The sequence below is a fragment of the Paramormyrops kingsleyae genome, chromosome 23 (assembly GCF_048594095.1).
Source record: "Paramormyrops kingsleyae isolate MSU_618 chromosome 23, PKINGS_0.4, whole genome shotgun sequence".
NCBI classification, from domain to species: Eukaryota; Metazoa; Chordata; class Actinopteri; order Osteoglossiformes; family Mormyridae; genus Paramormyrops; species Paramormyrops kingsleyae.
In genome coordinates, this window is record NC_132819.1 from 6177773 (window position 1) to 6202027 (window position 24255).

Sequence of the window (24255 nt, forward strand, 5' to 3'; positions counted from 1 at the left end):
GACCCAACTTGCACGTCAATATGACATTCAACATTTGAACGTAATTTTTTTGACGTTATTTGGACGACTATGACAGGTGCAGGAAATATAGTTTTATTTACAAATATCAACACTGTTGTTATCAACATAATAAATGTGAATACAGATGATTATTTCGAAACAAACATGATTTATTATGCCAATGCGTACGTATTTTATGTGCATTTGCGCTGATATGACAATAAATTATATCGTGCATTGTTTTTTATGTTCGTTCTGAAAACCATGTGAAAACTGAGTAGTGCAGAGCAGCTGTAACAGTTTTATCCACATCCCTCGCGGACACTTTTGTGCACGTGCAGAACGCGGGATTTCAAAATCTGGCAGCAGCTTGATGCCCGGTCGAACAAATTAACATCCAGCTTGCTAAACCAGGTTAATGCTAAATTATGTTTTTTACTTACATAAGAACATAAGAAATATACAAACGAGAGGAGGCCATTCGGCCCATCGAGCTCGCTTGGGGAAACTACTTTTCATGATACTTTAGCTCTGTACTGTTCTGTTGTATACACTGTAGCACCGGCTGGGCTCATGTCCCAGCATGCCCCGCGTGCAGTTGTAAATAGCCATTGTTGTGTTGTTGCTGTTATTGTTAATTAATAGGTAATTCCTTATTGTTGCGCATGTGTTTACATGTGTCTTGTGTGTACCCGGTCTGATCCTCGTGTGTAATTAGCTTACATAAATGTCCCACCGTGGATGCGTCTTACAGTTCGTTGTCCGACAACCTTGTGTTTCTTACATATAATTATGTTTGGTGCTCTTTGGGTGCCTGATGTAATCCTTGTACGGATTATTAATTGAGTGGATGTTCTCCGACAGAGTAATCTCCGTGTTTCTCTGTTCGCGATACCTCCATCTGCCCGTCGCAGTAATACGTTATTTAAATTTAAGTTTTAATTGAAAGCATGGTGAAATTGTTCATTTATATATGAATTTAGTCGAGACACGACATACACATTGTCTAAAATTAGTCTGCTTTTGGTATTATAAGACGTCCACAACGACCACATTTGGACTATAAATAGCCCATACATGGAGGTCCCACGGCCGTCAATACTAGACGTTCATTAGACGTCAAAAAAAGACGTCGCCTGGCGTTACAAAACAACCCCTTCAGTGGACCAAAATTGGACGTCCAAAAACGACATATTAAAGATGTCATTCCAACGTCACTATGCGCAGTGGGTAAGTTCCAAACTTTCCTTACTGATCTCCATTCCGCTCCACCCTCCATGCGTCCTTCAAGACGTCAAAAGTAAAATCTGCCACATGTTCCTATAGGACCACGTTATGTACTACAGGCGCGCACTTATTTGTTATGTATGCTACTCAGTCATGGGTCGACCTTCATCTCGGGGCTGTTAAATTTATGATTTTATGAGTTTATAGATGCCAAGGATTTTTAACTTAATGTGAAACACATTTGTAAGGAAAAGTGATATATAAATTGGTTATGATTATAATTTAGTTATGCATTGGCATGTGGATGTCTAAGGTGAATCCTTGACGACCAGATCAAACCAAAACCAATTAATTCTCACAGCAGCATTTTAATCGTCTAACATTCCATAAATTGCTAGGAAATAGATCATCAAAAGACAATAGTCTGCCACCTGCTTGTCGAGGACAGGCTCACAGCGAGTTTGGCAGCTTTTCCCGGGAAGCATGGGACAGGTGAACACCCTGGACAGACGGACAGTTTGTGGGAGGGCACACACAATCACACACAATCGGCAGATTGGAGACGCCGGTGCCACACACAACATGGGGGACCATGGGGTCTGCACACGCACGGAGCAGGGGCGGGCTTCAGACCACTTCAAATTAAATAAAATTAAATGATATTTTAATTGTCATTTGCACAAGTACGAGTACAGATACATTGGTGCTGCTCTTCTTTTCTCATATCCCATCATGCTCTCCTGGGAGACATAGACACAGGTTTACATAAAGCTGAGAGCAAAGTTTGTGTCTAAGCAAAGCTCAGGCATTTACCTGACACCACTGGAGCATCTGCATTTGGGGGGGGGGGGGTTACTCCCCCTTACTCAGGGGACCAGTATGTGGGGGGGGGGGGGGGGGGGTTAAGGGCACCTGCGTTCGATTATTCTCTACGAGTCGGAAATTCACTATGGAAGGCCAACGGGGCCAAAACGTCTTAAAACTTTATGCCTAAAGACGTCAAATATTAACGGCCAGAGACGTCAAGCCGTCAAGACGTTGCAAGCCTTTGGATGCAAAAAATCAACATGTCGATTTTTCATGCATAAAGACGTAATTTTATTACACCTTCAGACGTAAAAAAAGGCGGAATTTCTCTCTTATTAAATTAGGACATACACTTAATTATTTAAAAATATAATAAAATATGTGCATGTATGCGTATATTATTAATATTCTTAATTACAATTCGTGTTGCTACTAGTAGTTGTATTTAACAATTTTTACTACTCTTCTTCTTCTTATTATTATTATTATTATTATTACTGTAGTGAGTAATTATTTGTCACCACAGCACAATGCAAAGTGCACCACAACTATGTGACCTCTGCATGTGACCCATCTGTGAAGGAGCAGTGGGCAGCTGACAAGCAGTGTGCCAGTAGCAGTCATGAGCAAGGTACAGTACCCAGTTACTACTGGGGGATAGCCTGTAAACAGGAGGGGAAAATATTTTTTTTAAATATTAAAAATGTTTGTACAATGTCATCATCTGTCTATTTGATCAATGAAAAAACTAAAACATGTTTTCTTTCAATTCATAAATCAGTAAGTATATAATTCATAAATCAGTAAGTATATAATTCATAAATCAGTATATATATATATATAGTATAATTGTAGTAGGGCTTTTATTAATACTTTATACTAGTACTTTCTTTTGTGCTCACAGTTTTAGTATTTATTATCTTGATTGTATTGGAACAAAATGTTAGGTCAAATGTCACAAATTCCTTGTAAATGTCACATTACTTTGACAAGAAAAGTGATTCTGAACCTGTAGTCGCCTAAATAAAAAAAGACAATTACATTTAAATACTAAGAACAGACCCTTAAATCTTTGTGGAGGGCAATGACCTAACTTCGTTGCAACCTAAAAATATTATGGAACTTCAGACATGTATTCCACCACATTTTATTCCAAATTAAACTAATAGACCTTACTGGTTTATTTAAATGCTCGACTGAGTATCCTGCTGGTATTGTGCCTGACTAAATCAGCAGATTGATTTAGCAGTCTTAAAACCATCTGTGGGTTGTTTAATATTTATGCTAGGGAGACTATGGACAGCTCAACTGACCAGCAGTTAAGATCTCTTAGGGAGACATAGGGGGCTTCCCAATGTGCGTGTGTGTACTCTGCTACACTTGTGTTCTCATGTACCCATTTGACATTATCTTCCATTGCCAAAGACCAGTTCCAATACTAAAAACAAAAGTACAGAGGACAATAAAAATCCCAGGATGTCATTCTTGCTCCACCTGAAATGTCAAGGACGCATCAGTTGCATCCTCGCCAAACAAAACTAATCACATGATTTATTGCACTCCAACTTTGTTCTTGGAAGGATGTTAGCAAGACTGGTCACGCCATGACCACAAGTACAGTCTTTGCATTCTTGGTATTGACATTCATCTAAAGATAAATTTGGCCTACAGCTTCTAACAACTGGATTTAACGGGGAATTAGAAATCACTAAACCACCCTGGTGTGAATATCAACATTCAGTGGAAAGTATGACCACTTTTACCAAACAAGCCCCTGCACAAATGTAATTGTTTTAAACAAACCCCCCATCAGTTAAACTTCCATCTGCAATGTACAATAGCCTGCAGTGAACCCAGTGTTCAACATTGTCATTGCTGCCACCTTGTGTCAATAAGTGAAAATACACTCCAGCTTTTCTCAAAGGGGCTGGTTATACCAATCAGCTCACATGTACATCACTGTGTGTGGGGGGGGGCATTCATATGAAAGAAACATTGCTTTCATATGAATCTTGTCATTTATTAACAGTTATTTATGTCACAAAATTCACTACAACATAAATCAATTATTTCCACATTGGGGTCTATAGTTACAAAATATTATATATATATATATACAAATTTACATACAAAATATATACACGTAAAAATGTGCAACAGCCTTCTATCAAAACATTTTTTCCCCTAGTTTTACAGTCCCAGCTGAGTGGGAAATTAGTGTTTGTTTATTCAACTGCAAAGGAGGGGCACATTAGCCAATTCAAATTTTTTCCCACCCTCTTAAGTTTAAATGTAGTAGATTATGCCTGCCATAAAAATGACAATTACATTTAATTTAAAAATCTTGCAGGAGAAACAGATACAGCAAACGTCACTGTATGTAATACAGCGTAGCGGGATATCCGGAATGCCGCCCACTCCCAAACGTCACTGTATGTAATACAGCGTAGCGGGATATCCGGAATGCCGCCCACTCCCAAACGTCACTGTATGTAATACAGCGTAGCGGGATATCCGGAATGCCGCCCACTCCCAAACGTCACTGTATGTAATACAGCGGAGTGGGATATCCGGAATGCCGCCCACTCCCAAACGTCACTGTATGTAATACAGCGGAGTGGGATATCCGGAATGACACCCACTGCCAAACGTCACTGTATGTAATACAGCGGAGTGGGATATCCGGAATGACACCCACTGCCAAACGTCACTGTATGTAATACAGCGGAGTGGGATATCCGGAATGACACCCACTGTCAAACGTCTTTCCCAGGTGTTTCCCACAACTCAATGAAGTTGAGCATAGAAATACAAATGAAGGGAGAAAAAAAAATAGATCAGCTTGAATGACTTCACATTTCTTGCATATATTTTAAAGTTTCCAGTTTCCCAGAAGGCATTTGGCTCTTGAAGATGCACTGACGCTGGGTGTGTGCACTTCCGTTCATCGCAGCTGACCTTCTCCGAAGCACAAGTTTCGTCCAGTACTTCTGCCTGAGAACTGTAGGCATGAGGCATGTAACAGTTGGTGGAAACTGTGGCCATTTCCAGAATACTAAAAAAAGAATTGTAATCAATCCCCTTACCCCTCCGCAAAAAAAAAAAAAACTTCTTTTGTAACATTGGCATTTTGTCTGTAAGGGCTCACAATTTCTCAATGGGTTCTGGTCCATGTAGTGAGAAGCCCGAGTGACCTTGACCCCCAAAGGTCTCTGGCGGGGGTGGGGTGGTTGGTGAACCACACAATGCCTTTGATGTGGCTGAGCACTTTGTGCTCAACACCCATGACAAAGCCCCCCACCCTCCCTGCAGTACTCCGCTGGAGGTGTGGCCTGCATCCTACACAGTTCCCAGCTCAGTAGAGTCCTCAGAGTCCGGTTGGCTTTCCCTGCAAATCCACAGCAAGCATGTAGGTCAGTCACCAACAAGTAGTAGCTTTGGTTGTAGTTACCAGACTATGTGCTCAATGAGCTTCATTCGGCATCATTATACGGACCGCGTATGCAAAATTGATTCGGTCTTCCGATAGTCTATTGGTTAAACATTTAACGAAGCAATTAAGGTAGACCAACAGGAGTCAGCTTTCTGGGATGTGAATGTGCAGGATCTGGGACATAAGCTCAGCCTTTAAATCAGCAGCTGCCAAAGGAGTTAATGTTGGACACCCTAGAGACCCTAAATCGAGCAACAAGATCCAACCAAATCGGCTGGGCTGGGGTGGGAGCAAGACCCCTCACCTGAGCTCCTGCAGCAGCTTGCGGTTGCCTTGCCGGACCTCCTCGTTGATGGGGTACACCAAGAAAATGAGGAGGCCCAGAAAGATGAGCGCGATGGGTGCGGCCGAGACCAGTAGCTTGAGGGTTAAGTGCACGGCGTCTGGCTGAGAGCAGCCTCTGGTCACATACCCTGCGAATCTGAAGGACAGAGGCGCATAAGGAATCTGTTCATGAGGGAGCTGCGACTTCTACAGATTATGTCAACAAAATGGCCAAAAACAGCGTGTAATATGTAACTGTAAAAGCCACAGATATTCCAGGTTACGCAAAGTGTCTGAATGAATCGTTTCTTATTCAATATCAAGCATCTCTCACTGCGGCCCAGACATGCAGCAGTCTGCCAAACTGAAATAAAACTTCTAAATTCTCTTACTTAAGGCTCAGGGTGGAAATGCCCAGGGAGATGCCAGAGGCGAACTTGGTAAAGAAGACGTAGAAGGAGTAGAAGATGGCCTCGTGGCCGCGAGAGCCCGGGTTCTTCACCTGGAAGTCATCGATCACATCAGGGAGCATGGACCTGTGGGCAGAGGGAGGGACTCGTGTGGCCTGGGTTGGGCACAACTGGAAGAACCCCACACAGACACTTTAATAGTGTCCCAGTCCGGGCTCCAACTCACCATGGCAAGAGGAAGGCAGCAGCCACACTGGCACCAGCGGCGAAGGTCAACACGTATGTGACAATGAGGCTGCTCCTCACACAGACCAGCAGGATCATGAAAGGAATGACTGACTAGATGGGCGCAAAACAAAATACAGGGAAAACTTTACCCAGAATTCCCCGTCAATCCTAGGCTCTGCTGTGCTTGTAAAATCCTGACTATGGAATGCGAATTAAGATTAGGATTTAGTGACTGCCATTTTCACAGGCTGCCAAAAAAAGGCATCAGTCAGCACACTGACAGCATAAACAGGCTATAAATTCACGATTGTCTAAACACTTCAGGGCATGTGTCATGTAATTCACGCTCAACGCGTAGGGGAAAATTCTGGCAAAGATGTGCCGGTACTCACCGCGGTGCCTAGGAACACTGCAGTCTTCTTTCCGAACTTCGTCAGGAACCAGTGCCAGAATGGGATGGTCAGGGTAGCAGAGAGCTGGAAAAGGTCGCAGATTAAGGGCCACAGTCCCAGCCACTTTAAGCTATTTTTACATTTTCATTTGAAATCATTCATTTCGTTTTCCTTGTGGTACATTTCCATTTAGTTTTTATATATTTATTCGTTTCAGGTTTAGAAATTATATTTCTAGGGACAGACTGAAAAGTTGTACAGCTATTTTATGGGCCTGGTCTTTAGAGAAGCCTACATGAATACACAGTTCTCAAAATGTCCCAGGTATTATTACTGGTCACTAAAGAAATTACTCTTAACTAAATATTTAAAAATTGTAAAGGAAAGTGTTTGACATTAGTGTTTATTTCAGTTAATTTTGGAAGCAATATTTACAGTTTTCATTTTTAGTTGTTTATTTTTCGGATCTAATTTTATTTCAGTTTATGAAAATGCTTTATTTTAGTTTTTGTTAACAATAATGACCCTGGTTGCAGGCAACTAAACCAGTTTTAGGACTCCAGTGTTAAGCTTCGTTATTAACACAGGATATCTTACTGAAACAATGGAACAAGAAATCCCTCCACACCCAAGTGAAATTTCTAGGAAATTGAAAGTCTTATGAAGAACCCTGACATCGCTGATGACAGCATAAATGTAATTTCCAATTTATTACGCCTTGGACCAGAAAGACATCTGCAGGAATTGCTGACCCATCACAAGGCACACAGACAGATGCAAACGAGTTAGCCGAGAAGGAGCTAAGAAAATGACCGCGACGTCGTTTGGCGACAAATGCCTGAGATAATCTATATTTCCAAGCACTCCTGAAACACCATGCGGCGTCTTTAGGCTGATGAATTCATTTACATCATTATTTACTTTGCAGCCACTTTTATGCAAAGCAACATGCAATTGAGAAGGCAGGGTCAGACCCTGGAGCAGCTGCGGGTTAAGGGCCTCGTTCATGGGGCCAATGGTGACATCACTCTGTCACCCTTGGGATTTGAACTAACAACCTTCCAATCACAGGCACTGCATCCTAATCCACTGAGCCACTCTCACCCCCCTGCTTTTTAAGTAACGGAGGACAAGACTCTGCCAGGCCAGGTGAGGGTCAGGTTCCATCGCTTCCCACCATGCAATCAGTTTCAACCTCACTTTCCCCAGCCTCCCTCCAATAAAAGGGGCAGCCAGACAAGCTCCAGCTTAGAAAGCCTGCTTTCAACACAAAACCGGAGTGTATTTGAAAGGAAACAATCGGATACCATGGCAACCTAGAGGCTGTCCCACAATACAACAAAGTGCGTGGTTTCTCGGAAAACCAACTCCCCTTCAACATACTCGCAAAATGAGTTCTGTTGGGTTACATCCCTATGGAATCAGATTTGTGCCAATATTATCAAGCAAAACTTTAACATCAAGCAAAAACAAGGCTTCAAGAAGAAAAAAAAAAACTGAAGCAAAAGAAATGTCATCTCAAAAGTAAAATTTATAACTTGCAAACACGATTGGTCTTTTGATAATGTTTTCCTTTCAAGACTTCAAGACTTTTTATTGTCATTGTACAGTTGCCTGGACAATGAAATTAGCTGGCAAGACCACAAAGATGCAAGAAAGTGTCAGTACAAGATATAAGAATAATAAACACAGTTTTCCTTTGTTTACGCTGCCAGCTTCCTCACTTGTGCTCCCTGACTTTTTGCTTACAATTCTGACACAAACTTTTTCAGGGACGCGTCCCCATTGGCTAATAAGTTTTTGACTGACAGGTCAGTGCCACGGACATTTTTAATTAACAGCGGGACTGGACATTCACTACCCACTAATTAATTTTTACTGGATCCGACAACAATATTAAAGTGTAAATGTTGATGTTTGTGCTGCACTGTACATTTTATTGTGCTAAATTAGAAGTGAAGTTAAGCTTTGCTATGTAATTTAGCTTTTAGCTATTTAACGTTAGCTAACTTGCTAACGTTAACCACAAATCCGATTCCGTAACATCCCCCCCCTCTTTTATTGACATCTAAATGACTAACGGCATCTGCTGAGGCTGAGAGCGCCAAGTGAGGGGCAGTATGTTTACAGCTAGCATTGTAAAAGTTAAGTAGATATTATAAAATGGAGCGTGATAAATGAATGATTTGGGAACCTCATGCAAGATCATACAAAGAGGCTTTGCTCCATAAAAGCTGTACCTGTACCAGAATTAGAATAACCCTTTTTTTGGCAGCACTGAATCTACTGTTACCTTCAGTCGGTCTCACAACAATGTTAGCATGTTGTCTTACCATAATAACAAGGAGAATGTTCTGAAAGTCATTTCTGAAGCCCAATGTATAGCTGCAAAACAGTGCAAAGTTTCCTTCAAGGAGCTGTTCAGGGGCAGACAAAAGCAAAACGTTAGCCGACAAGATTGCAAAAGAAGCTGCATCATGTGGCAGCCTGTGGAGGATGTCATATCGTAACACTAAGTTTAAAAGTCAAGGCAGAACGTACCATAAATGCCAGGGAGGTAAAGAGGAAACCCATGACAAGCTTAGTGTAAGGCCCATAACTCATGACCAGGCGCAGCCCTTGGAGGAACGACATGGAATGGTCCGACTTTGATCGGCCCATTTCTGAGAAGGGGAAGAAATTACCAGAATTCAGTGTACATAGCTATTGGAAAATGTGGCTGCTCAACGCCCCAGCCCACCCCACCCCCAGCATGCACTAATTCCAGCCTGCCCAGTGTGGGATTTCATGGCTGCCGGTCGGCTTGTGCTTCAGAAACACAACACGCTTAGTCAAGGACACGAGAGCCTCTGGCCCATGCAGTCCAGCAGTCTCATGGTGAGCCAAATCAGGCCTACATTTGCTCCTGCTTGGAATGGGAGGGCTGCCAGCATTGTGGGAATGGTGAGGGACATGATGCCTGTACTCATCATACGTAAGCAGGATGGACGCGTAGCTGGAACAACAGAAAGGAAGGAAACCTCTCTTACCTTTGTGTTCTTTCACGCCAAAGAACAAAATGACTGCACAGATGACGTAGATGCCGCAGATGACAGCGGAGCCGATCATGTAGGCTGTTTTCTGCCGAGGGCGGAAGGAAATAGGGAGGGAGCGTCATTTTACTATAGCAAAAAAATAGGCATGCCTGTAGCAGGCCTTGTGATTAAAAATAGTGATGTCACAAGCTATCAGTAAATAGTGTCCGTAATTAATATGCAAAAAAGCAACATGCTGACATGCAAAAAGTACTAAAGTGAGGAAAGCAGACATACTGTGGAATGATTAAAAGCATTTACACAAAACCATTTAGTCATGTGCTTTCATCAAGGGTCATGCAACACCGGATGGTGTTTTGGTCACAGATCCAGAGTAGATTAGCAGTGTAGAGAGACCTCTGTGCCGGCTAGTGACGTGAAAAGTTGTGTTCAACAGGAGAACTTTGCTACAAAGCAGCTTAAAGAGCTCGTACCGTCTGGTCCAGAGATATATGAGAGACGTTGACATCCAGGCCAACTTGCAGGCTGGTGGAGTTGAACTCCTGGACGCTGTCAGTCGTCACCGGGATGCAAGGAGCACTGGCTCCTCCCACTATCTGGCCCTGGATTGCTGTGCCCACCAGTGTTCCCATTACTTCTACTGTCATTCCTGTGAGATACATGGAAACACGAATCAGTGAGAGGACCCATAATCAGATAATGACTGGAGACAACCTGAATTATCTAGGAATGCCTGGAAATACGGCGATAGCGCTGTGATAAGGGGCTTGCATCGCTCAGTTCCACTGCGACTTACGGTATGCAGTGGCGGAGTCCCTCTCTTTCTGCTCGGAGGTGATGAACATTGTAAGAGCGGAGTAGGGAACGTGGAAGCACTGTGATGAGTGAAACAGGACCTCAGTCATCAGGGTGGACTATCCAGCCCCTACACAGGCCAAGTAACACAATACACTGACGCAAAATGGGGAATGGGGCCAGGCGGGCAGATGTTTGAAACTCACCGTCTGTAGAGTTTGGAAGATGCAGTAGAATACCAGGTACCAGGCGACCTTGCCTTTCTCGACAGGGGGGACGTACCAGACCAAGAAGTAGGACATCACCGCCAGAGGAGTGGAGAATACGATCCTGAGGGAGATGAATGAGACAACTGGATGAATGAGCCAGAAGTTAATGACAAGTTAATGCAATGACAAGGTGTGTGAAAAACAACAAAAAAAAACTAAACAAAGTTGGTCAAAGTTGAAGCAAAATCACAATGCATTACACATTTACCTGAAACACACCCCCTAGGATATGAATCCACAACCTTTGTGTTGGTATAACACCGCTTTACTTGTTGAGCTATAGAAGCTTTAGAATCTGACAAAATTAAAATGATTCAACTGTTAATTATGCATTCCAAGGAACAGACACCAGAGGAACTTGTGTTATAAAACTCAAAACCAAATTGCTTTTGGTTAGATGCAGCCAAACCAGCTTATCAAGGCAAGGCTTGTAAATACCCATAAATTTAACAGTGTATAAACAAAATAATCTGGGAAAAGCACAGGTGCAGTCCCTGGAATTTGAATGCACAACCTTCTGGTGTGAGGTCAAACCACAAACCTGCACTATTCCACATATTATATCAAAACAGATCCTTCTGCAATATAACTTCAGTCTAACATCATACTCTGAGTCACTTCCTTTGTAACATGTTCCAGATGATCATTACATTCCCAGCATTTACAATGCAAAAGTGTGCCAATTAACCTCATCAGCCTCTTCCCTCTTCTGTCCTGACCAGAACATTTCCCGCTTGTCCCCGCTGACTTTCCGGGGAGCACTTCCCCTAACAAAGGCCAGAAATGTCTTCATGCGTAAAACGTGAGCGCCATGGAAACACTGAAGCAACCCCCACTGCCGACTTCCTCAGAGGCCACACTCCCTCATAATGGAAACAGACTGGATGGCGGCAAGTAGAGACATGACACAACTGCTTACGTCACTAGCCGGCACAGAGGTCTCTCTACACTGCTAATCTACTCTGGATCTGTGACCAAAACACCATCCGGTGTTGCATGACCCTTGATGAAAGCACATGACTAAATTACTGGCAGACAGATGAGACAGCAGGTTGCTCAGTAGTGGGATGATCAGGTACTGGTACATTTTTCTTGTACTGTGGTAATATTTTGTCCAGCCGTTACAGTTTTCTTCCACATCTCAAAGGCGTGAGTTCAGTGCATCACGTAAAAAAATTTGAGTACGTGTCGGGAAATGCGTAAGAGTCCTACTCTGGGCTTACCTCCACCCCAGGGTACAACCGCAGTTACACACATCCCTTACAAAAGTACACTGGTAAGCCGTTACCAAGTACAGGAGGACATCTAGCTTTAGATCACACACTGGTATGGTACGTTTCTAGTGCTCCACGGCCAGAAAGAAAAAAAAAAAACACAACCCTGGAGTGTAAAGTCATCCACCGCAACGTGACAAAGCTATTCCACACATGGGGAAGATCTTCCCACATCTATCCTCTAACAGGCTGCGTGTAAACACTGATCAGAATCAAAGCGCAGCATTGAGTAATTAGAGTAACTGTATCCCATTCGTTTTATTTAACCAACCCCACCTTACGATCAGTTTACCGTGACACTGCATCATTCATACATTACTCAATTGCCTACTTCCACTACTGGGAGAGACGGCGTGGCATAACGGATTTCTGTAACAAAAACCGTACTCTCAAAGTGCAATTATCAAGGAGCTAAAAGGTACATCTGGTGTAATTAAAGCCTCACAGATTGTGAAACTGTTACACACAGCCAGCCGGTGGATATGCCACTGACAGCTGTCCGGACCAGTTTTCGACCGGCTGGGTGACGTGTGTTTAACGAACCGGCAGTTGAGGTTTATCGCAATAACCATAACTAACCGGCTCTTATTCTATAAGCTGCATTTAAAGTTCCAACGAAACCCAAGCACGTTTGCTGCGGTTTATTTCTGTCCAGATTTGTCCAGCATTTGCTTACTCTACCCCTGAGCAGTCGTGTTTGTTTAAAACCATTTTACAACTTGCAGTCAATTGTACTTAACACGACGAAAGTGACAGAACACTGCTATCCATGGGAGATCTGGGACTTCCTGTCTGTGCCCAGATTAGAGACAAAAAATAAAGTTCTTGCTTAGAAAATACTGATTTTACCAGTGCTCAGAAAATAAATTGCCAAAGTCTGTAGTCATCGGTTCCTACTGGCTTCCTATACAAAACACAAGAGAAACGCAACACACACGCAAATTTAACGCAGCCATCTACCAAACACTGCCACACGTGTGGCACTAAGGAAAAACTAAAGAGAGTGAAATGACTAATAGTTATGCATGACACAAATAGAACAGAATTCTTAATTCTTACAACAAGTCAATTCAAAAGGCGACCAAGGAGTCATATGTAACAGATGAACACAGTGTCAAATTCATACAAATACACAGAACATGCTTTTTTTCGGACAGCCTGGCAGTTGGTTCTTGTGTCTGTCAGGCCTGGAGGGTAGGCTTCGGGGGTGATGGTGGGCTGTTACACAGGGCTGATTCACATTACCCCACTAATACATCAGCCAATTGACACTGAGCCTAGCAGTCAGACCACGACGGAGCAGCTTGAACTGTAGTAACCTCCCAGATTCCTCATGCATTCTTACGTTTTGGGTGGGCGAGGCAGCCGTTATTGGGCGAAAGTGAGTGGTGTGTTGTGGGCTGGACCAATCACAGTGAAGCCCTTCCCCCAGCACACATGCTTAACACGACTTCCTCTTCTCATACCAACAGGGAAAAACTGGTGCCTTGGCTTCCCGGTCCCTTACATCTTAAAGTTTATTTCAGTCTCAGTTTTTTTTTTAAGTAGATTTTTATTCAGAATACAAGAGGACACAAGTATGTAGTTCCACGTGATTCTTGTTAGTTTTTTTGGGCTTAACACTTCCCTTCCCGTAGGTGCCATCTTCCCGTTTTATAATTAGTCTTAATGCGTGATGACACCACTTGATTTATAAATCCCATGAAACGCGTAATAGTTATTCTGAGTCACACGTTGTATTCTGAGTGACAGCACTATAATTTTTGGAAGGCACAATCAAGTCCACCACTAAACCTTAAATCAAACTTAGAATAAATGTACGGAGAAAAACATGCTGGGGAAGAGACACTAAAACCAAGTCAGGACTGCTTCAGGGAACAAGCGCTTCTCCGCAGCGCATCTATAATCAGGAGGGAATCGGGGTTTGGCGCAGGATGCTCATTACCACACATCTCATTGGAACCGGACTCGATGACATACACACTTCCTTCACCATTCCCCCAGAGCTGGGGGGGGGTCCCCAACATCCTGTTCTTTGGAAGACAGCGACTGCCAGTTACCCACTTGCACCCAATTCCCGAGACAGGCTCTGTATTCTGGCTCAAGAGACTAATCAGATCAAATAATTTTCTTGCCCATCATTTCCCCATTACCCCAAAGCCGACCCCCCAGCAAAGAGAGCCCACGATACACGCTTGTTTACAGACAACGCTGACAGGCATCAGTTTGCACAAGTCAGTCTTCCCTTCTAAAATACAGAGGCTGCTTTAGTCTCGTGTGCCATTTCAATGCTGAAGGCATCCCAGCAGATTTCGCCCAAAGACCGTTTATGAGAACAGTATGTTCATGCTGACTAACTGCTTAGCCATTACACCCTAGGCTCTCTATGGATACAATCACAGGGACAAACACTGGATCTTAGTGCAACACTTCAGCAAAGACAGTTCTGTCCATCCCACCATACAAATGGTGGGATTTATACCGAACATATACTATGCAAATATTTGTTCTTCTTGTGAAAGAGCTTCACGTCATAGTGTGTAGCAAAATTTCCTCAGGTAAATGCAACCACTGCTGTCCTTTGACTGAGAAGCAGAACACATACAGTCCCTCTGACATTGAGGACACGGTGATGAACCCGAGTAAGAAGCCAATCCTGAAACTCACTGAAGGAAGCATCCTAAGAATAGCCAATCCTCTTCAGCCCCCCAATCAGTCTCCCGACAGAAATCCCAACACAAAAATAGCTATTCACCGAGTGCTGGCATGCCTCTCAGTCAAAGATGGCATCCCAGAAAAACCCCCAATGCTGAAGTTGCAGAATTCACAAACCCCAGAATAAATCTTCCTCTGGCTATTGACCACTCTGCAGCATGCCTTCACAGGTACTTATTAGGAGTTAATCTTTTTTTCTAGACAGCACAAGTTGAAGATCAGTTCTGTTGCTCTCTTCAGGGCACTGTGACTGCCAATCTGAAGGGCACACTAAGTGACACAGGCAGCTCAGGGTACAGTGCATACGCTGGGTATACACCAAGCGAACGGTCCACTCCCGTCGGCTCCTGTTGATTATGATCATTGGCGCTGGAGCAGACCAGCAAGGCTAGAAACGACTTAATATACAGACCAATCAAAGAGCTCGCTCAGATAAGCTGACTAGCTCAGACGGCAATTCAAGATGCTAAACTGGCCAAAATGGCATCAATGGGGAACAACCGTGTTCAACCAAGCTGACACCGACTCACCGATGGCTTCCGACGACTGAAATTTGGCTTAGTGATTCAGGCTGCAAGCCTGCGACATTAAGGTGACTGGGCGTTACAAAGTAAACCTGGATCAGAAACACACGTCCCGCTCTATGACATGGGTATGCATAAAACTAGACCGGGCCACATGACAAAAAGCTGCGTCACATGACGTACCGTGTGCTCAAAGTACCAAAAGTACAGAACCGGTGGCAGCATCATAGACGCGGGACACGTACCAGGGCATCATCCTGCCGAAGCGGGTCCAGGGGCTGCGGCTGACCAGGAAGCCGATCATGGGGTCCGTCACAGCATCCCAAGCTCGACCCACAAACAGGATTATTGAGGCGTAGAAAGGATCCAGCTGTAGGAAAGAATCGGGGGGGTGAGGGGGATGGGTAAGATTCCTCGTTATACCAACCGCCTCTCACTCACTCGCAGGTGTGGGGGCCTTAGACCCAGACTCATTACTCAAAGGATAATGCTGTGTAAGGTAAGGTCCCCTAAACTGCTGCTTCAAAGGCAAAGAAATCCCAATGGAAAAAAGGTCAAACCATAATGTACACCAGCAGCTTTAAAGTCACCATAAACAAAACAGAGTTGAACGGATGTCATTCTAGCTAAGGCATATAAATTCATTTAATTGCTTTTCTGTTTTTTTTGGTAAGGGGGCATTCAAATTATGTCCAAGAGTCAGCCTATGGCATCACAGACGAGGCAATCTAGGAGAAAAGCTTCAAAGCGTACAGTGCACAGTAACTGAACTTAAGGTCAGACCTTTCACAGGAAAATGAGCTGGTCATTACCATTAAGCTCAAGGTCATACGACAGAGTAACCATGCCAGGAAAAGCCAGTTACTTGAGGAAAGGCACCTTTGCAACCAATTTCGAAACAGAGTAACGGCTAGAATGGCTTGGGAGCCTGGTAGATTGTACCACAACTGTGTCTTGGGTAAACAGATGCACTACAGGTCTGAGTACTTTATAAACAGACAGCACTCCTTTAAAGGGTGCCTACAGGTAAATGATAATCTTAAAAACTATTCAGACTTCACATTTACAGATACATTTCTGATGGAATAAATTGTATGCGACCCCTCGACCGTTTTCTATAAGCAGGACTACGACCAATAGCGTGCTTTGACCGTATGCAAAAAACGGTGTGTGGAGTATATGGGGAGATGTTGGCCGAGAGCTCACCTGTGCCACATCGAGGAGGTAAATCTGCAGGAAGAATCCCAGCACACATCCTGTGATCTGGTATGGGGCACCTCCAACTGCATAGCAAAGCTTATTGCACACTGACAAGCCCTTCTTCTCTTCTCCCTGGGGGGGTACAAATTGAGAAGAGTTAACTGAGGTCTGAAGTAGGGAAACAAGTATGACTGTACCCCACGGAGGGGAAAAAAAAAAAAAAAAAAACTTTATTCAAAGGTCATGGTACTTGTACAGCGTGGATCCAAGACAGTGCAAAGTTAATACATTTATGGGCCGGCCTGGCAGCACCTCACTCATTTAACCTCGGGACATTTGGATGTGTTCCTGGTTTGGGCTCTCCATTTCTGGGGGGGGGAGGGTTGGGGAGAGTAATCTTAATCTTATGAAACTGAGTGGATGACCCAACTTATCAGAACTCACAGCTGTGTGGACGCCTCAAACCGCATCAACCTGATGCCATGACTGACAACGAAATTTCACCATTTTCCTCCCAAGTTTTTCGCGTATACTTCCAGAGCGTGGCACGCTGCTCCCAGAACAGCTCTGCCAACTGACAATTTGTCACTGCGGCGTTTAATATGGTATCAGACATCAGGCCCATGACACACCCACAGGATTGACAAATCCAACAACATTCTGATCTCTCGGACTTGTGTGTCACTATCCGGTCGATAAAATCTGTTCACCCACCCCCACTGCAAATATAATGGGTGGACTACAAAAGTACACGTGTGCCAGTGGGCACATGCGTGTTAGGAGTTAAGGTGCCCTCTAGATGACTGAAGTAACATAATTATCATGGTTGGAGACCTGGACAATAGCTCACAACTTTATGGAGACAGGTGGCCCACGGACATTAATACAGAACAACGAAATATACAGATGGCCTGGATGGTAGTCAAACTGAACAAAATACCCCATGGACCGGACTGGGTCCAAGCTCGTTTCCAGACAGCTGCAATGTCTGCACCACTCATCAGCAGATCTAACATTTTGAATGCAACAACTCAAAATAAGGATCAGAAGAATTACTGTTGTGTTGAATGTGTGATTCTTCAATGTTGGGTTTTTTTCAGGTTTGTTTTAGCTGTTAAAAAACCCCTTAAATCCAAAACTTTTATGGGGTTTCCACCACAGCTACAAAAGTTTCTATTAAAACATCCCAGTATATTTCCAAGGCATACACTTCGGGTTTCATTCGTAGGAATCGTAGCAGGTCAAAGATGTTAAGTTACCTACCATCCGATAGCTACAGAATCGTTTTTTACTACAGCAAGCCGGAAACCACAAAAAATTCGCTCCGGGGAGAATCCGAACTAAGCACCGACACATTTTTCTTTTTACGGAGGTGGTATGTTCAGCGTAGCACATATTTTCATTTATTACACTGATTATAAATCATAATAAATAACAATGGGAAGGGAAAAAAATCAATGAAGGTACCGTGTAGTATTTTAAACCGGCAACAAGTGAACTCGTGGGGAAGGCGTGGGGAAAAATATAAAGGCATAAAAGAAAATACAGGAGAATTAGTAAAAGATTAATAACATAAGTATTAGTTACAATACCAACAGTAATGAGTGTTTAGGTGACTTGACTACATTTTAACGGGTTGGTGACTGACTAACCTAAGCGAAGCTAATTCACTCATTCACAGTGACACGTAGCCCCCGGCAGCCTAAGAAAAACCTACTCGTGTTAAGTATCTCTTTACTACCACAAAACATTTAAAAACATAAACATCTCGTACGGCTTTAAGGTTTTTTTTTTTTTAAAGCCAATCCAGACTCGGAAGAAAGGCGTTTTTCCCCCTCAGACTGAATGAAACGGGCTCAGGCGTTCGGTCCGGTTAGGCATACGGCTCACATACTACACAGTTACCGAACTGCTCGTTATTACCTCCAGCCAAGTTACAATTAATACAGTGGCTCTACTTACATTCCCCATAATTTGCTTTCCCACAACTCGCTAACCTTTTAATACCACATACTAAGTGATACGTCGACTTACCTTACTGGCAAATTTGTTCCTATTCGTCCAAAAGCCTTTTTTGTGTAACAAATTAGTGGCGGAATATGTATCATCTCCTTCTCTTCTCACCATACTGCTGTAAAAATTGTGTAAGAAATGCTGAATTGACGGGCTCCTGCAGGATTTCAGCGCTCAAACCGTGCTTGGAAAGGCGGGTTCACACGCTACTGGCGACACTGGGCGAGTAGCCGCGCTTCATTACTGATGTAGCGGCTGCCCCGGCCACGCCTCCTCCCCGCACGTCATCCTTACTAACGCTCTCGTCATACATTTCCTCCAGTTTAGGGTCTTATGTTCTCCATTCATTTTCCGTAAATACTTATCAAGCACAGAGTGTCGTCGTTTTGGCGCATATATCAACAACATGATACCAATCCACAGCTCAGCTCATATGGAAGTGAGATTTAGGGAACATGAAAACGCCACAATTATGTATTATTATTGACTTATGTATTTGTATGAATTATCCTTGTTGTTGTCATTGATATGATAATAATAACAACAACAATAATAATAATGATTGTTATTATTATTATCATCATTGTTGTTATTGTTGTTGTTATTATTATTATTATTATTATTATTATTATTATTATTATTATTATACAGGATGGGCTCCAACCCCCTGCAACCCTGCATAGAACAAGTGGGTATAGAAAATTGATGGATACTATTATTACGGCTCAGTGGGTTCTAGGTTTCTTAGACTGGAGTGTAGATTTGCCTATTCTATTGCCTATACTAAATTTCCCGGAGGAACCTTCCCGAGGGATTTATAAAGTACTATCTAATCTAATCTAATCTAATTCTCTGCACACTGCCTTTTCCTTCCTCAGTGTCTGGATTGTCTGCTTTTGGTGTGTGTCCTGTAGCAGACTAGACCCCCATTCAGTGTGTACACTGCCTTGTTCTCTGTCCAGGATAAGATTTTATAAAGAACATTGTTAAATAATATCTTCTTTGCAGCTGTAGGAGCTAATACAGTGTTGTTAGCATTATACGCTTCATTGGGCTTAAAATGTTATTTCATTTTAAGCCTGGCTCATAATCAACAAAAAATTGTATTGTTTTAAAAACTACAGTGCAACTATGTTTGTTGTACCATTGTCCTTATTTAAAAGTAGTAGAAAGCTTTATTGTCATTGCACAATGGTACAAGAAGACTAAGCTACATTTTCATGATCAGTGCTACTATATGAGAATAAAAGGTCAAAAACAGTACAAAATATAAAAGTGTATACAAAAAGTTGTTAGTTGAGATGTTGACATGACACTGAGATCTATTTTTATTTTTTTTTTTGAGGGGGTGGGGGGTAGTTGCGTAAGTGTTACTTCATGGCAGTGGCCTGTAATTTGGAGCCGCCCATTCCCACAGGGCTCACTGTGCTGATAAATGCCTCATGTCAGGCGAGGTCCCAAGGTTAGCCACGTGGAGCCAGCAGCGTGTCCAATCAGATAGACTGACCTGCTGTGGAAGTGACACCAGCACTGGGTTATCTGCACACCGCCAACACCAATCCATACAGTTCTCCACGGTGTCAACAATGTTTGGGAAAGTGTGCCAGCAGCAGATAAGATACGAGAACAATTCAGGACTATGTACAGTAAAATCATATAGTATCATGAGGATTCGTCAACCTGTCCGTGGCAAGGCTCATCTATGTTCATGTTAAAAAAAAACACCATGATTTTGAAATAACAGTATGTATCTACAGTAGGTAGCACTAGGTCCCCCCCCCCCCCCCCTTTTTTTAAATATCATGTCCGTTAAAAATGAATTTTAATCAGTCAGAATTTTGCTTGGTGTTGAACCACTGTTTTACCTTACCAAGAAAGCTTTCTGGGCGGATACACCAAAATAAATATTTATATGACGGACGATTTGAGGTTTTTGTAATTCATAGAGGGGCCAACCCAATCGTTAACCAATTATATGTTTCGAATTGGTGAGTGACAGCAGAGGAGGTACTCTGGGGCCCAATCAGCTTTCAGCTAGGCCCACTACCCTTGTAACCCCGCCCCTGTATACTCTCTTGGTTAATATAATGCTGGATGATAGAACCCTCAAGCTGGAAGGTCTTTGGTCTAAAAAATAAATCACTACATTAAAACCCCCAGTCTACATCCATGGGTAACCTTGAGTGTCCATATACAACTTATAAATTAACCAGATTCAAAACACAGTACATGATCAAGAATAAGATATACTTTATTAACCCCAGAGGGAAATTCAGGAATATAACTGTAAAGAAAGACACGGTTGATAGCAGATGCTAAAGTGATGCCATGAGACACCTGACAGCACATGTCAGCTCAGACATAATTAGGCACGAGTCATGAGTGAAAAATGACTTTCCCATCATGCCTTGTCAGCAGCTCCCTAAGCAACTGAATGCTTTATTACCCCTTGTAGCTACAGCTTCAGGCTGTGTGTCTTATCTGTGTATGACAATGCTGGCAATTTGGTTTCTAACTTCCTGCCAAATAGCAGCTCCACTGGTGATAAACCTGGTTCTAACCGTTTACAACAGGACGCAACTCCTTCCCAGAATCCTGTCGTCTCTCTGCTGGGCTCTTCACTTCTGTTACCCAATTGACTGACCCATTTTGGAAAAAAAATCCCAGTGCTCATAATACGGAGACCTTGGGAAATGCTGATTTATGTGTGAATTCATATGAGAGCAGTGGGAATCAGAGAGAGAAAACAGAATAGAACATGCCATAAGTGTCTTCTGCTTTTTCTGTCCCAACTGGTCTCCCTGCTATTCAACATGGCCGCCAACCGCTCACATGACCCTCCCAGCCAATCACAACTCTCTACCGCTATCTCCGCCACGTCAAGTGCTAAGCATGTCCACTTGTCCCTTAGAAGCCCGATCTGCACTGGCCTGCCATTCCCGTCAATGGTGCCATGTCCACCCTTACAGTATGGCCCCCTTGGTGGGGGGGGGGGGGGGGGGGGCGTTTCTCCAAACCATCCAGGTTATTCCTGGTCCCCCATGTCCTGCTGCCGCCATTAAGCCCCAAACATGACTGCGCGTCAAGAGAACATTGTTGTGGCTATATATAGCAAGTGGTGTGATGAGGACTCACATGGAGAGCATGTGCAGATGAATTTGGCTGTGATTGTTCTCCCTGCCTGGTACATGCAGTACTGTGCAAAAGCCTTAGGCAGCCAAAGAGAATGTTTACAGCTATTTATCTGAGCAAGTGCAAATCTGCTCAGCAACATTATAACATTACATACAAATTAACAGTAACACAATAAAAAAAAATAACAAGAATGTCTATATATATTGGTTAATTAACTAATTAGTTACATAACTCAATGAGCTATTGATTAGCCAAGCAGGCTGAATAAGTACTTGAAAAATATGTTTGTGTGTAGGACAGTTGCTGTAAATACGGGGGCAATTTTGAAGGTTTTAAAATGGCTAAGCTGCCACGCTTTGACAGGCATACTATCATAGTTTTGCACCAATGTGAAGATCATTTATACATTTTTGACTGCCTAAGACTTTGCACAGTACTGTACATGTAAACTTTTTCATTTTTTCAGGTCCCCACAAAGATCTGTGAATGTCATCAAAAAACTAAAAATGGCAAAAGTCTCGTATTTGTCTGGTTACTTATGGTTAAGGTTAGGGCTGGGTAGAGGTTAAGGTCGTCATTTTGGGATTAGAGTTTTCCCCATAGAAATGAATGGAGAGTCCCCACAAAGATATAATTACAAACCGGTGCGTGTGTGTGTGTGTGTGTGTGTTTGGTGTTTGAATGCATGTTTGCATCATCCAATCCTATGCTGTAGGCTGACGCCCCTCCCAGGAAGCACAGGGCACAAGGATGGATACTCTGGAAGGGATGTCAATTGATCACAGGTCTTGGGCTGTGGGCGGAAACCAAGAGGAAGCCCACGCAAACACAGGAACCCCATGCAAACACAGGAAGCCTGCGCAAACACAGGAACCCCATGCAAACACAGGAAGCCTGCGCAAACACAGAGACCCCATGCAAACACAGGGACCCCATGCAAACACAGGAAGCCTGCGCAAACACAGAGACCCCATGCAAACACAGGGACCCCATGCAAACACAGGAAGCCTGCGCAAACACAGGAACCCCATGCAAACACAGGAAGCCTGCGCAAACACAGAGACCCCACGCAAACACAGGGACCCCATGCAAACACAGGAAGCCTGCGCAAACACAGAGACCCCACGCAAACACAGGAACCCCATGCAAACACAGGAAGCCTGCGCAAACACAGGAACCCCATGCAAACACAGGAAGCCTGCGCAAACACAGAGACCCCATGCAAACACAGGGACCCCATGCAAACACAGGAAGCCCGCGCAAACACAGGAACCCCATGCAAACACAGGAAGCCTGCGCAAACACAGGAACCCCATGCAAACACAGGGACCCCAAGCAAATACTGGAAGCCCACACAAACACAGGAAGACCACGCAAACAGGGGAAGCCCATACAAACACAGGAAGACCATGCAAACAGGGGAAGCCCATACAAACACAGGAAGCCCAAGCAAACACAGGAAGCACACACAAACACAGGAAGACCATGCAAACAGGGGAAGCCTGCGCAAACACAGGAACCCCACGCAAACACAGGGATCCCACGCAAATACAGGGACCCCACGCAAATACAGGAATCCCACACAAACACCGGAAGACCACAAAAACTTGGGGAAGCCCATACAAACACAGGAAGCCCAAGCAAACAGAGGAAGCCCATACAAACACAGGAAGTGCTCGTTAGGACAGGAAACCCATGGGAACACTATACCACCCCAGGTATAACGGGCACCCCACAGATTTCTAGTTCCTTGTTCCAAATAATGAATATTGGGTCCGAACTGCAATGGCATGCCTGCTTTTAATTTTAGTTTCAGCATGTGTTCAGCACAAACTTTTCAACTTGAAGCCAAAACTGTGGGCAGAGCATATTATTCAATCAGAGGCTGGAGCATTTAGCACGGAGTAACACCTCTTGGTGCCGTCAGGTGCGCATCGACAAACGTAGAGTCTGTACCGTAAAGGAGCCAAAACAATGAGAGTGACCGGGCAGTGTGATCCTCTGCTGATAGCTCCAAAGTTCAGCCCTGCTGTCAATGTGGCAGAGGGTTGAGACAAGGTTGACTTTTGGCGGTTCCTAAACTCCACCCCGCCCCCACCAAAAACAACGCTTACATTTATCCCGATTTCGAACGGCGCTGCGCTGGGTCTGTTGGCTTGTTTAGACGGCAGGAACAAGCCTACGTGCCACGTGTCGTGCCGTCCTTCCTGCTGGGGTAGCACGGGGGGATGATTAACTAAAGCTTTATCGCATCTGATTCTGTTGCATCTGCGAGCTACGTTATGTGTGGTAACACTGTGTTACGTGTCCTTGAATGAGTACTGCCAAGTAAATTAGACAGTTCGAAATCTGATCAAAACAAAGGTTTGGCCAAAGGTTGCATATTGATGTTTGCCTAAAGCTTTGTGTTCATACACACACGAGCACACACACATATATTATATATCAATGACGTGTTTCTGTGTCTGTCTGTG

General features: G+C 43.6%; 1 protein-coding gene across 1 annotated transcript; it reads right to left on the reverse strand.

Annotated features, from left to right (window-relative positions):
- Positions 1 to 4033: 4033 nt before the first annotated feature.
- mfsd2ab (MFSD2 lysolipid transporter A, lysophospholipid b) lies at positions 4034 to 18889 on the reverse strand. The gene is made up of 14 exons (XM_023832141.2): positions 18668 to 18889; positions 16640 to 16765; positions 15679 to 15803; positions 10858 to 10981; positions 10653 to 10731; positions 10330 to 10505; positions 9851 to 9941; positions 9363 to 9484; positions 9155 to 9238; positions 6822 to 6905; positions 6428 to 6540; positions 6184 to 6327; positions 5772 to 5948; positions 4034 to 5422 (listed from the first exon to the last, which is right to left on the reverse strand). Exons 1-14 carry the CDS (start codon positions 18758 to 18760, stop codon positions 5374 to 5376), a joined length of 1587 nt encoding a protein of 528 aa, XP_023687909.1. The 5' UTR covers positions 18761 to 18889; the 3' UTR covers positions 4034 to 5373.
- Between the last annotated feature and the right edge of the window lie 5366 nt (positions 18890 to 24255).

Coding starts and splice junctions, on each gene's coding strand:
- mfsd2ab (XM_023832141.2), bottom strand. CDS start 18,760: ATGGTGAGAAGAGAAGGAGATGATACATATTCCGCCACTAATTTGTTA. Junction 9,942..10,329: donor ATATATCTCTGGACCAGACG/GTACGAGCTCTT, acceptor CGCCCTCGGCAG/AAAACAGCCTACATGATCGG. Junction 9,239..9,362: donor TTACCTCCCTGGCATTTATG/GTACGTTCTGCC, acceptor GCCCCTGAACAG/CTCCTTGAAGGAAACTTTGC.